We start from the raw sequence: 14,694 nt of genomic DNA on the forward strand, positions 1-14,694 counted from the left end.
TCGAAGTTTGCGGAAGCCAGTTTGACGGTGTTAGGACAGCTGTGGAAAGCTGTCTAAAGAGCTATGAAGCTGTTGGTGTTGTTGTGGTGGTAGTGGTGGTTGCGAAGACTGTTTTGTAAGAGCCTTGGAGATGCGGTGGTGGTAAGGGGTTCTGAGCCGTTGGGAATGTAGACAAAGAATCTTGAGATGGGTGAGGGCGTGAGAGAGATGTATGTAACCAAACGGTTGTGAGTTGGAGTAGTAGTGGTAGTAGTAGTAGTAGTAGTCTTCTGAATTGGCTGGTGACGATGATGATGTGGTCGAGAGACGATGGTAGGGGGAGGGAGTCGGGTGCCTTATGTATCTACGAATGCGGCCGGCGGGAGGACATTTCGGCTGGCGGTGCCTGTTTGCAGAGGTCCGCTGTCCGAGACTCTGCAATTTTGGAACAGCCAGAAACCTTGCAAGGGTGTTAGCCCAGCTCGACCTTGGATCGGGCACTGGCGTCGCTGTGGAAGGGGGAGGAGGGTGTGTGTTGGCGAGGGAGTCCAGGGGTAAGGACGAGGAGGGGGAGGGGGGTGGGAGTAAAGTGAAGGTGAAGAAAGGGAAGAAGAGTAGGGGTACGTACTATGTATGTACCTACGTCAGTACTTTGACCCCTTGTACCTGGCCTTGCTGGTGCCAAAACCAAAGCTTGCCCTGGGCAAGCGTCCGTCTGGTGTTTGTGGAACGGAGGTGGTGTTGCAGCAGCAGCAAAGACGGTGTGTGTGTGTGTGTGTGTGTGTGTGTGTGTGTGTGTGGAACGGGGGAGGAGGACTCGTCCGTTTGATTGTGCACCCAAGTGTGTGTGGTGGTGGTGTGTGGTGGTGGCGTGTGGTGTGAGGTGAGGCAGGTACGTACGGCAGGTACAGTTTTGGATACGGCAAAGCAAGTGGGCGGGTACGTACTCCAGATAGTCCGTCCGCGCACTTTCCCATATTTCATCTCGCATTTTTGGGGGGGGAAAAGGGAAGGAATGGTCGGCCGGGACGGTGGAGATAAAATCTCAGGCACTAGTGTAGCGCTCGGTACGTACAGATAGACGTACCGTTTCCATCTTGGTCTTTTTCTCTCTTTCTCCGTCCCCCCCCCCTTTTCTAACGGTTGACTATGCACCCCACCATCTCCTTCCCACCGTTTCGGGGTACTTGGTCTCCACGTCTTTCTCGTCTCATCCACCGATCCCGTCTCCGTCTCCGTCTCTGTCTCCGTCTGTGTCCCTCCGTTCCTCTCCACGTCTTTCGTTATTTTCTTTCTGGCCCCCCTGGCGGTGACGCATCGCCAGAGTCACCGTGGGGCTTGACCGCCGCAATGCCAGGAAATGAAACGAGCATGCAGACAGGGGCTGTCCTGCTCTGGGCATGTGCTGCCCCTGTCGCGCCAGCCTGATGTCTGTTAGCGCATGGCAGCGCTTCGCAAGCCCACCGTACCCATAATCCACCCCAAGCTTTTTAATCATTCTCTCGATGGGGTCCAAGAAATTGCCTGCTGACAGCCTGCTAGGCCCCCTCGTCCGACTACCCAGGCACACACCAAGCAACCCAGCCAGCCCAGCAACGCGGCAACACGGCAACTCAACTCACCTCACCCAGACCGTATACGGTAGTAAAGCTGCCTACATGGTTGTGTACCCCGTACACGTACACTTACACTGCTGTGGTGAAGGGCAGAAAGAAAGAAAAAGGGGGGAAGGGGGAGGACTACACTACAGCGTCAGGACATGATACTGGACGTGTACACATCAGAGGGGAGTACGGATACCGTACCAAGAGTACGAGAACAAGACACAAGAAGGAAAAAAAGGGAGACAGTGTTCGGCACCTCCGTCTCTGCCCTTGCTTCCCCTGGCCCTTATTCCTGTTACGGTTCAACCTCAACCCGTCTGGGAAATTGCAGCGCGCTCACCGCTCAGCCACGGTACACATACTACAACTACTACTACTACGACTACGACTACGACTACTACGACTACTACGACTACTACTACTACGACTACGACTACGACTACGACTACTACTACTACGACTACTACTACTACTACGACTACTACTACTACGACTACTACTACTACTACTACTACTACTACTACTACTACTACTACTACTACTACTACTACCACCCAAGTAGGTAAGTAAGTAGCTTACGTACTGGGCGACACAGGACAGTGTACCCGTGCTATGCATAGCGTACTGTCACTATACCTCGCGACACTAGAGACAACCACCCTCGGATCTGAAGACGACACCTCATCAACTGGTTACAGAGACGCTGTCAAGTTGTGACCTGCGTAATCTGGAGGCGACGACAGACGAGACAGCAAGAGCCTCCATTTTTATCCTCTCTTCATCTTCCCGAACCCTGTTTCCTTGTTCTCTCACGCAGTGCTCGTCTCAACTCGAGCCAAGGTTCCAAACCAGAAAGCGGCTCTTTGTCCCTTGCATCGAGATTGGCAGGAACACCTAACCCTTCTACCTGTAGGTATTCTCTTCTCTAGACCCCCCTCCCACGCGGAGAAACATATGGCGAAGCCGTCAAACAAAGTGGCCGAAGGGGATGTCCTCGGCGGACAACTCAGCCTTGTCCGTTTACGCCCGTAGATTCCGCGGCCCAATTCCCGATTCCTTTCTTGCGCGGCGATTTTCATCATCTGGTGTTTTTTTTCCTTTTTAGGACTCTCGCGCCCAAGAGTTCGCATACCTACGCTGCTGCGTTGACGTTTGACGCCGGCTTGAAGCATCGGCACTTAGTTGGCTTTGACTTTTGACCTTGACCTTGCACCGCCGGCCGAGCCCACACCTCGGCCGGCCGGCTGACGTGACGTACGAGTGTGGCATGTTACTACGTATGCGGCCAGCCTGCGACACTGCTGCGCGTTTTGGATTGTTGCTGGGAAAGAAACGGGGACTTGCCAAAAAGAGAGAGAGAGAGAGCGCGAGAGGGCGAGGGTATCGACATTACATACCTAGCGCAGCAGCACATGCGATGCGCCGACGTTGCTGCCGTGCTTTACCTACACTTCCCTTCACTTCGCTTTTACTTTACTTGCTGCAGACGGCGGGCGGGACCAGCATCTCGGTCGACCGCCGCTCTTTTCAGGAACACGCCCCTTAGACACCACGCGCGCACACACACACACACACACACACACGCACACACCACACGGCGCACTACCTTCACGATGCATATGTATGCACGTACGGAGCGGTTTGGAATAAAAATAACATTCCTCAGGGGCTTTTCTTTTTCTTTTTTGAGAGAGTATTCGTGCGCAATCTTGTTGCTGCGCCTCCACTTGTTGGCCCTTAGGGAGGAAGAGCTTACCTTGGTCCATCAGATAATAGGGCTGTCTAGCTGCACAGCCTATCTGATTTCCGGCCGTAGTATCCGTACCGGTAGGCACTTACTACGTAGTAGGTAATCACAGGAAATACAAAGACGAACGGACAGCTGACAGCTCGACAGGGGGTCAAGGGAAAGAGAGAACAGATCGTCTTCAAACCGGGACATGACTTCTCAGCACTTCAAGGGGTCCAGAGACTCGATTAAAAATCAGCCATCTAGCAGTAGCAACAACAACAACAGCTCGACAGGGGATGGATGCATGGGCCACACAAGGGAGAAAGAAGCGAGGTCTCACCTCATGCCCTCTCTCTTTTGGTTCTCCAGTTATTTTCATCTTTGTTTTTCATCTCCTGCTTACGAGATGTTATACAATCATCGCATTCTTACCTAAACCCCCCTCCCCACCCGTCATCGGAAACCAGGGGGAGGCGAACTTTTGACAGGAACAGCGAACGAACGGAACCGAAACCCATGTGCGTGCCCTTAATTGACCCGCCTTTTTTTTTTGCCCTTTATCTTTTCTTTTTTCTTTTCTGGCCTCCCCGGTCCAACTTGGGGAAATTGCAACCGCTGGTGGGGCCCAACAGTAAGGAATGCGGTACCGGTCCCCTGGTCAGCCCCATGCATGGAAGTTCTCATGGAACGATTATGGAAAAATGGAAAAGAAAAAAAACCTCCACCGCCTCCTTCTCGGATACCGTGTCCCTACGGTCTCGGTCTCGGTCTCCATATGGCAATTTCCCGACTTCCCTCCAGCCATCCCCATCCCCATTCCTATCCCTATCCCAGCCCGTGTCGGCGAGGGCTGTTTGGTCGGTTCGGTTGGGGCGGAACCCAGAGGCGGTCACGATGTTGCTTGCTATTACTGCTGCCCCCACTTCGAATGTGAGCGATCTTTACAATATCTCAACGGGGGGGTGTAAACTCTTTTTTTCCTTCTAGGGAAAGCCTTTTGCTCTTCTTCTCTACGCGACTTCCGGCATATCTCAAGACCCTTGATTTTATGAAAGGGTACGGATAATGGGGAAAAGTAACTTTTACGTCATGACTAGTGATGCAGATGGAGCCGGGCACCCCATATGCTTAATCTCATCCCTTCCTTCCCTCCCCCAGCCTTATCACACACCGTCCATCATGTCGATAGGTAACTCACCGAGACGGCGGGAGGGGAAGGGGTGAGCGACCAGACCGTTTCTGCCCTTAGGCACCTTTTTCTTCAATTTACTTCCGCCATACGTACGTAGTAGTACTAGTAGTTCCATCATCCACAGTGGGTCCCCTTCCGAAATGTCCGTCGTTCCGGGGGTCACCCATCCACGGCCGCGGGACTTTTTGGCCTTGTCTTTTGCCTCCCGCCGGACAGACGCAACTCAAAAAGAACAAACTCAAAAACAAAAAAAGCCAAGATGGCTATTCTTGGTCTGTGTCCGCTGCGACGGCCAGAGTTCTGCACTGCAGGTCTTGCGACGCTGAGGTTGCTACACCGTCGTCGTCGTGTCGCTGCACTTCTGCTGCTGCCGATGCTGCTACGACCTTGCGTAGTACGGCCTTGTGTCTGTTGAAAAAAGTCCGCACTCTAATTGTCCCGCCTGACTCCGGCTCGCAAAGCTTATCTTCGCGAGAGGGCAACAGTAGAAACAAAATGCGATAAGAATAAAACCCAAAGGCGGAGATTATTATCGTCAACACGCCCGACTGCCCTACCCCTGTCAAGCCATGATCCCTACTGATGATAGAGAGAGAAAATAAGAATTAAATAACCCAACGAAAGGAGAGTCCGGGTTTCGCGCTACTGCATGTCAACAATCAACAGGAACCCAGAGCGCCGGACGGGACGTCACGATGAGAAAGGGACCGACCAGTAAGTGGGGTGGGTCACCACCGACCTGAAGAACCAAGGCGGGAAGAGGACGTATACACGGAAGAAGAAACAACACGACCCGGCAATGGTGTTGTCGGCCTTTGTTTTTTTTTTGTTTTTTTTGTGCTGGTGGTTGGTTGGTTGGTTGTTTTGTTTTGTTGTGCAACACGCCTGTCGACGTGAACCACCAACAACTATTGGTAGAACATTGGTTTCAGAAGGAGAAGAAATGTGTTTTTATTTTTATTTCCTGTTCATCGAGATGAGAATGAACGAGACGCGTACGGAATTCCAGCCGGCCGGTTCGAAACGCCATTGAACGAAGGAAGGGCTGCCGAGAGGCGATTGGACAGACGGAGAAGGGAGGCTTGCATTTTTCAGCCTTTCAATCAATCAACCCTCGGGACGCTGTGCTCCGCGCTGCTAGCGGTCTTGGCCCAAGGGTCCGGTGCCAATGAGGTGACGGGAACAACATTGTTTCCTGTTTCTCTCTCGGTGGATGTCTTCACCGGTGATGGCTGTGTCTCGGTCGCATATCTGCCTCTTGACCGGCGGACCAGCATACCATTGCTTTTTCTTCTCGCCCGAGTGCCATCCAACCTGGGCTACCTGGGGTGAATGGGTTCGCGGAGGGGAACGGAGAGAGAGAGAGAGAGAGAGAGAGAGAGAGAGAGAGAGAGAGAGAGAGAGAGAGAGAGAGAGAGAGAGAGGCTGATAGGTAGATAGATAGACAGACAGACAGACAGACAGAGGAAAAGACGAAGAGCCGGGTTGCAATGCCGACGCTATTTTCGTCCGGGAGCCATGCCATCGGCGCCTTGCTTCCTTATTCTGGTTCCGGCTGGATCGATACGACTGCGTGTCTAGGACGAAACCCGCTCTATTGGCGCGAAATACCGACGATTGTCCAATCTCGCTACTTCGGCCCTTTTCCCCTACCCCGTACACTCACTCACTGCCTTACCTATGCAATGAAGAGTGCACGTAAGCCCGCCCCATCTTTTTTCTTTTCCTCCCTTTTCCCTTTTGTTCTTACCGTTTTGGAGTTCCCCTTCCCTGGTACCGGTACCCTACCCCACCGTATCAGGCCCTTCCACCGTTTGGTAGCGAGGCCAAGGCAGGCACGCAGCAGATCAAGGCCGCCTGGCCAGACACTCTTTCCCACTCCGTAATCCGTACCAGAGATTACCCCATCTTGTTTACGTCAGCCGCCTAAGCGTGCGAATATGTGGGTTCTTACCCAATCAGGAAGCGTTCATACTGTACTTGCCTAGGTAGGTATCCATCTACGCTTGAGGGCCCAAAGTACCTCTCTGCATCACAGGAATAATCTTGACCGTAATCTTCACATCATCACCACCCTCACCATGTGTCTGATCCAATTCCAACCCTTGCCCGTAGCGCGCACACTACGCTACATGATCGAACCCTCCCCGGTCCGCCCAGGCATGCAAGTCGAGGTCAGCTGGTCCCTTTTCCGCCCGGGAAAATCACACAATCATCGTGCTGTTCCAGTCTCACTACGAATATCTAGGCATCAGGGGAAGAAGAAAAAAAAGACCAAATGCCAAGGAAGCATGCAGGCTCTCATCATCCAGCGCAGATGACCCCAGCACTCACTCGCTCACACACATACACAGATTCCACGCCCCCCCCCCCGTATCCGTCTACCTGGGATGGATTGAGGACTGACCCTCCCTGTCTGCCAGGTGCCGGTGCCGATGCTGACGGCTGCGCACTGCTGACTGTGTCAGGTGCATGCTATATCACTCCGTACTGGTATGTTCGTACAGTGGCAGCTCCCGGACCCCTGTGCGACCTTGCGACTAACCTCTTACACTGCACACGCATGCGAATGCTCTGTACAGGTAATCACTATCCGAAAGGGGAGAGGGAAATGCGGCCGGGTACCGTAACACCGTTATCTCCTACCGTCCAGGGTGCTGTCAGGGATCGTCCTCGGCGGCTTAGCAGCGGCCAGCTTATCGAGAATGCCGCCCGGCCAAGCTTTGCGATACGATGTTATACGATACGATAGGACACGCCCATGTACTAGTGAATACTGCCTCATCACCAAGAATCATCTCGCCATAGCCTAACAACACTACTCGCCCCGCCCCCTCTAACGCAAGCCCCTACCAGATCTACGGATCCGCGGCTGCCATCGTCATCAGAGGCTTTCGAACGGCGTCGAGCTTGGGGCCTCGCGCTTCACCTTCCCGAAAGCCTCTTTCCCCCCTAACACTCTCACACTCTGGACCCAGCCGAGTCGCACAACGGTATTAGGAAAGGAACGCTGGCACTCGCCTTCTTCCCGCGGTTCGGTTGGTGGGAGCGAGAGAATGCCGGTGGAATGGTTGGTCACGGCTGGCTTGTCGTGACCGCTTATATTAGGGTGTGGCTTTGCCCTGAGCTGGTCGGAGCGTGCACGCATCGAGAAAGTGTCGCGAGGGCGCTCGTCCTATCAAAGCCTCCCCCCCAATCCCATCGTCCCCGACTCTTGGGATGGTGGCTGACTGGGCCGTGGGTCATGATGGATATTGCCGTGAGACTAGCCAGCGGCCCCTACTATCATGCAAATTGGCTGGCACTATCCATCCCCACATTGTCTTCGTTTCACCAGCATATGCCTGCCCACTGACATGTCTCTGTTTTGTCGATCTTCCTGGACGCTACGGCAAGCCTCCAACAAGTCGGCAGTTACGCGCTTCGTTCTGCCTATCGGTCCGTAACATGGCGGAACAAAACACCGCTTTACAAACACCACCAGAACGCAGTGGCGGACCGGCACCACAACACACACGGCTGGACGTACTAGGTATGTGGGCTTGACCGACAAATCGCAGCCCCATTACGCCCAGGTTCTGGAGCGAACCTTTACCGTCCACACAAGATGACTTCTCTTCACACGCCCGCCCGTTGATAGTTGAAGCCGCCAGTCCCCGAAGGAGGGCAACACAGCCGGGAATGGATGGGAGGGGACGAGGCTTCTGCCTGTCCCATCCATCCGGGACAGCCTCTCCCTCGATGGCTTTGGCGGGCAGTGGAGCAGGGGTGGGTATCTTGGAGTTACAGTCAGAAGCTTATGTGCAGCCCATCACTTCCCCAACCTTGGGTATCAGTCTGGTCGACGCCTGCGGGCTGACACACCCACCCGTTGTGTCACCAACCACCACCATCCAGCTCCAAGGTGTAAAAAAGTTCCTATCCAGTGCTGCTGCTGCTGCTGACGCTGCCGTGCGGTACCACGTCGTGCCACCACCACCGCCACCACCGTAAGCAACAGCGCATAAGGTTGCGTTTGCTGACACCAGAAACACCTCGGCGACCGACGACAAGAGCAAGATGGAGGTGCGGAACGGGAGATGCCCTGTCTCTGATAATGACGGTCCGGCCATTGTGGTGTGCGGGCGAGACAAGGAACGGTCCATCACACATCAGGTACTCCCGCCGTGGACGTCAGACTACTCCGTCCGCCCCCTCCCCCTCCCTACGGCGCGGTCACCGTTTTCCATGACGGGATGTGCAAGTGCAGTAAGTGAGGGGGAGAGAGAGACCCCCGCCCGCCGAAAGTGCACGTCGAGCGCACTGATTGGGCCTGGCCTTGTCCTATGAGCCGCCATAACCACTTCTGTCTCCCTCGCTCCAACGAGAGAGGAGGGATTCTGTGACGACACATGGTAGCGCTGCATGGTGATCGCCTTCCCATGCAGCCTTATCCCCCAACTCGGGTGCTACGTCTACGGGCTTCGCCTAGTACGCCTAGTTGTAGTACGCCTATCATGCACTCTGTAACTCTGTACATCACCCAGATGGGCGGTCGGGTGTACATGGACTACGGTGTGCCCAAGAGGATCCCGACGAAGGCGGCGATGACGACTCACCACCACTCCCCCCCGTCTGGCGGCCAAGGAAGTTGTCTGCGGACCACACAGTCCGGTTCGGTCTCTTTGATTTTCGAGTGAGCATCCACAGGCCGCATGCAAAAGAACCCACAACATACGGAGTACGATGATGCAAAACAGACAAACAAACAAACAAACAAGCAAGCCCACACACACCGCATGACCCGCTCTCTCTCTCTCTCTCTCTCTCTCTCTCTCTCTCTCTCTCTCTCTCTCTCTCTCTCTCTCTTCATCACGTCTTCTCCACTCAAGAAGTGAGAAGCAAGGTCGAAATGAAGTGCTCCATAGAAGGAAAAGAAGGACAAGAAGAAGTTTCGTCCCTGGTCTCGTCTCCGTGCCGAGAACACAGAGCCCCGTCAAGTAACAAACCAGCAACACAACAGGGGGCGGTAAACGATGACAGATGGCGGTCAGGACAAACCCGGCATTTTTGCTCGATGATGGAACCTTTTGTAGTGGTGGTTTTTTTCCCACCCTTCCCCTTGCTTAGCGGTAAAGTGTGACTCACAATGAGTTGGCGGTCTACACGTTGGTTTACCGTCTGTACACTAATACCATCCCCCACTCATCGAAGGTGACAAGTTCTTCGATGTGTGGGTAAAGCGATGCCCCCAAAACAGCCACCCCAAGGCTGAGACTCTGCGAGACGGTGCGCGGGTGTATGCATCCTCTTACAAGGCCGCGCGCGCACCGCACCGCATGTTCAAACTCTTGTCCACCTTACCCTACACACCCCCCTCCCTTGCCCACAGCCTTGGGGGTTTCTTGGTTTGGTTGGGTACGCCTACATTCCTAGCTTCGTGGAACCGGGCAGCAGTAAGCAAGCAGCAGCAGCGCATGAAGATGCAATGTTTGCATCACGTCGGCGTCGATGGGCTCGGAGCCCCCTCTTTACCCTTTTTTTTTTATGAGACTGTGTGCGTCGGTGCGGAGGAAAGGGACCTAAGCTGAGAGAGAGAGAGAGAGAGAGAGAGAGAGAGAGAGACGAGAGGCCCCGGTATCGGTGTAAACCTAGGACGCAATCGTCACGAGAACCGTAAATCCGACACTTGACGCATATTCCACTTTCAGTCTCCCTATGCCGCCGCCGCCGCCGCCCCCCCTGGGTCCCAACCCGCCCCTCGGACCATGAGTGGAGATGAGGGTCGGCAAAGGGGAAATGAAGAAGACGAAGCACAAAGAAGGATGCCCATGTCGACGAGAGCCGAAGAAAACGTCTAGAAGGAGCGGAGCCCGGGTGGGTAATGGAAGTAATGGAAGCTACTGCGTAAACCCGACGGACGGCTTCTTTCGCCACCCCCTTTTCTCGCTTACACTACTACACTCGCTCCTAACGAGGATCACGCCACGCGAGACACCGCGAGGCTGGGATATCGCTGTCGGCCCAACGAACCGCAAAGGAAAACCCGTGGCTCACATGCCCGTACCGGTTTACACGGGGTTTTTTTTAGTAATTCGGGACCCCTCGTGGAAGGGAGACCGTGGGGGGGGCTCACTTCAGTTCAGCCGAGCGGTCCCTTGGCCTCGGCCAGCGCGAGATGATGGCCTTGAGACGAAGATCAGACCCGAGCCGCGACGGCGGGAAATATACCTTTTTGTTCGCACGATGAGCCGTGCGGGCCCTCTGGGTGATTCTCTCACCGTGTCGAGTGTGTGGTTCTCTCGCCCACTCGTTACGCAGTACGATATGATGAGGCGTCAGAGGAGCCTCATCCTGTCGCGTCTCAACCAACACTCCCCCCCTTGGAGGCCCGGTACGTGTAATGTCGGGATCTGGATGGCGCTGCTCTGCCCTGCAATCCCGGCCACGCGGAGGGGGAAGGCTGATATGCGGGTCGGCCTAGAAGCCTTCTGCTCATTTCGGCGGCGCCGTCCTGGGTTTACGGGTTCTTTATTTCTTCATTTTTTCTTTTTCCCCTTTTTTCCCTCCCACGTACACGGTATCGCCAATGAACGGCCAGGACGGTTCCACAGGACCGAGAGAGAGATCTTCACCCTTACCCCAGCTTGGCACTGACCGTCCTAAGGCATACCGAATGGACGGTCAACGGTGAGAGAAGGGGGGGCAACTACGTCGGGATGGTCGGTGAGGGCGTGTGCGGACATTCACCGACTCTCTCTCTCTCCCCCCCCGTTTGTTGAAGAGAAAAAGGCTCCACAACTGGAGGAAGAGGGGTACACTACCTACCCTCCTCTTATCGTTTGGTCGCGATTGGGGGGGGGGCGACGGGACATGATCTTCGTCATGCCGTGTTTTGGGGATTATGATAGGTATTCTGCCGTGCCAGATGTTTTAGCCTACGCGGTCGTTGTTGGCGATCAAGGGTCCAGCAGCGAACACATGGGCCCTCTTTTCTTTTCTCCCCCCGTCCGGCTCTGGGACCAGAACCCGGGAGCCCGGCGCTTCTGAAAGCCTGTTTCCCCTTGTATTGCCAAAGAGTTTCATAATCTATTTTTTTTTTTTTTTAATTCTTGTTCCCTTGAACGAAGCCAAAAAAATAGAATCGAAAAATCCTTATCCAGAGTTTCAGTTCGCAACCAGAAGAGCAACCAGTTGGCATCGCCAAGCGGGACGAACATGCCGCGTCTGGCCGGCTTCTGGGCGTCTTGCCTCTGTCGGCTGCTTGGCGTTTGGATCTGTTCTGGGCTTTCTGGTCGTTTCGCGTGGAACCGAAAACGGCCGTCGCCATTCTCGAACACGTTTTTATTTTTATTTCGACTTTTTATTTTTATTTTTTTCGTACAATGCCACGGCCGTTTCGTTTCGTTTCGTTTCGTTTCGTCCGATGTCTTGGGATGTGCTAAAACGGTCCAAGACGATACCCAAACCGAGAAAACCCCCCGTTTCGAGACGCAGGCGACGGGGGGAGGGTTTCTGGGTACAACTATCCGTAGGCCTTGGCGACATGCAAAGCACACAAGAATAGCATCCCGGAGGTCGTCGAGGAGAGCGGCGTATGCGTGGCTCGAGCAACGGACATGCGAGAGATATCGTCGTCACAACGGCGGGGGTTTTTTTTTTTTTCTTCTCGTTCCATGAGGGCGTGCGTGTACGAGACTGTTTCTTGACCCAAAACCAATTGCGGCGTTGGTATACTTTACAACGTCGAACGCTCTCCGTATTTCTTTGTCTCATTTTTTATTATTGTTTTCCACATGTATTTTAGTGTCAGGCTTCGGCATGTTTCCGAGTGTCTCGCCCCCCCCCCCTTGTCCCTGCTACACATTGACCCGTCGACCACCAAGTTCGGTCGATAGGGATTGTGGAAATTGCGCCATGACTCGACGTTCCAAATCAAAAAAGGAAAAAAAGGAACAAAAAACCTATAAAGAAAAAAACTAGCAATCGCAATTTGGACCCACCTCCGCGTCCCGCGGGGCCTGTCTCGTACCAGCAGGCCGGGTCCGGGTCACGATGTTGGGGGGCAAAACGGGGCCCACGGGGCGGAACGGGGCATTTCCGTGGGGTTTTTCCCCCACTACGTCATGTAGTCTACCATATAAACCACCGCTCGGTCAGTCGGTCGGTCGGTCAGTCAGTCAGTCAGGGTGTGGTGGGCGTTGGGAATGATGGCATCGTCACTTGGGCCCCAACGACGCAAGACCCGCCGATCCCGTTTTCCCCCCTTGTCAGCAAGACCCTCACGTGTGCATGTGTTGGGCTCAAACTTGCGCACACCGAGCCCCCCCCCGGGACCCGGCCAGGGTTTCATTGCCGAGTAGAAAAGAGAATTGGGACGCAAAGACACGAACCCTCGGATCCAGGAGAGAGAGAGAGAGACTCGGCACACCTTGGCGGCTCTCGGCCGCCGTGATGTGCGTGCCACGTCGCATCCAACGCGTCCCGTGACGGTTCCAATGGCCCGGTGCTTAAAAGTAGGAAAAGAGTAAAAAAGTAATCCATCTCTCTCTATAGGTATCACTCTCGGTGAAGCGCCCCCACGACACGTCGTCATCCGTCATCTGTCCGTGTTCTGCCGTGTAAGCGAAACGGAGGGCGTGGAAATGCAGGCAGCAGTCCATCTCCTTGACCCATTCAGCATTCACCCTGCTTCTCCTTCCTTCTTCATCGTCATCTTCTCTTCTTGTAATCCCCCCCGGGGTCCACGTGCACCACACCGACCGTCACGCGGCAGAGAGGAGAGACAGGGGCGGGGGGAGGCGGGACGAGGCTAGAGTGCATGCATTCGCGTTGCTAGTCGGGCGAATGCACCAATTATATTCTGTATCCGGTCAGCCCAGTCCGACCTTTTTCTCAGGAACCAGAGACATCCCGAGGGAGCAACGAGTCGGGTGTTTTTGTTCTTCTTCTTTTCAACGACCAACCATATCGATCCCGGAGGTGAACATCCGTCGTCGATGCACACTACACGACTTTGATCATTTTTTTTTCCTTTCCGCGCCACGCGTCGTTCCATGGCGGCCAAACGAGGGAAGAAAGAAACGGGAAGTAGTAAAAGGTTCAATCCATAGTCTCCTCCGTGTAAAGTGGCATTGGAAAACGCGTGCCGGCCCCCCTCTCCATGACTCGGGTCTACAGTCTACCGCACACCTGGGCAGGCGGGTTTGACTTTTTTCCAAAGAACACCTCCTGCTCGCCCAAAGATTCCGCGTCGTAGCATTGGGGGCCTTTTTGGAGAGAGTCCTGTCATACCCCCCTGTCTCCATCGCGCAATAAGGGACCCTCAGAGGGGCCGGGCTGCCAACTTTGAAAGTCATACAACAGCTGATGCCTTGGAAACCCCATCCTGTTCTTGGCCGCATCCCTCGTCTTGGCGACCAACCAAGGAAAGAGAAGGGGGAAAAACGATAACACTGTTCCAAAACCGATGGATGTTGGTCCGCAGAGGGCAGAGGGGGGGGGAACGTGTCGCACGTGTATGAGAAACCCCATCACCTGATGCGTGATTCCATTCCAAACCCTGTTTTCACGCGGGCCGTTCTTGTCCTTGGGTCGTGCTGGGCGGCTCTTGGCTGGCTTTTTCTTGATTCGACGCCGTCCCAGAGCCTTCCGCCCGTAGTGCCAGAGAGAGAGAGAAAGAGAGAGAGAGAGAGAGAGAGATAATGGGTGCCGTGTCTTCCCGACGCCGTGACGAAATGACGTGTCCAACATGATACATGATCACGATCTCTCTTTCGCCATTCGCGCATCTCGCCTTGCGCGCACACCGTCGCCGTCTACCCCCCTCCCCTGGCGTCATAACTGGAATACGGGGTTTGCAACCGTTTCGAGATACTGACCCAGGTGCAAATCCCCCTCGTGGCTAGCACGCCATGGCATGCGTCTCAAGATCGAGCTTTCCCCAGGTTCTCTTGGCACCAATACCGTATATTTCGATCCCCCCCCCCCCCCCCCCCCCCCGGACGGTGCCCGAATCTGGAGAATCACGACCGGCCCAAGGAGCTAAAAAGGAAACAATATCACTGACACCCGAGACGGTGCCCAGAACATCGGAGAGGCAAACGACGGTGGTTGCTTATTTCGAGAACAATATTTCTCCCCCCGGTCGAGCCAATAGTTCGTGTGATTGGCTTTTAGTCAACGAACCCTTGGCGGGGGGCGCAAAG

The 14,694-nt window shown here is 54.5% G+C and overlaps 1 protein-coding gene across 1 annotated transcript; it reads left to right on the forward strand.

Moving 5' to 3' along the window:
- Nucleotides 1-1,738: 1,738 nt before the first annotated feature.
- On the forward strand, nt 1,739-2,300 carry GLRG_00758 (uncharacterized protein; the record flags this gene model as incomplete). The annotated part of the gene is made up of 2 exons (XM_008091443.1): nt 1,739-2,141; nt 2,179-2,300. 2 exons carry the CDS (start codon nt 1,739-1,741, stop codon nt 2,298-2,300), a joined length of 525 nt encoding a protein of 174 aa, XP_008089634.1.
- Nucleotides 2,301-14,694: the final 12,394 nt, after the last annotated feature.

This window comes from Colletotrichum graminicola, assembly GCF_000149035.1.
Source record: "Colletotrichum graminicola M1.001 genomic scaffold supercont1.2, whole genome shotgun sequence".
NCBI classification, from domain to species: domain Eukaryota; kingdom Fungi; phylum Ascomycota; class Sordariomycetes; order Glomerellales; family Glomerellaceae; genus Colletotrichum; species Colletotrichum graminicola.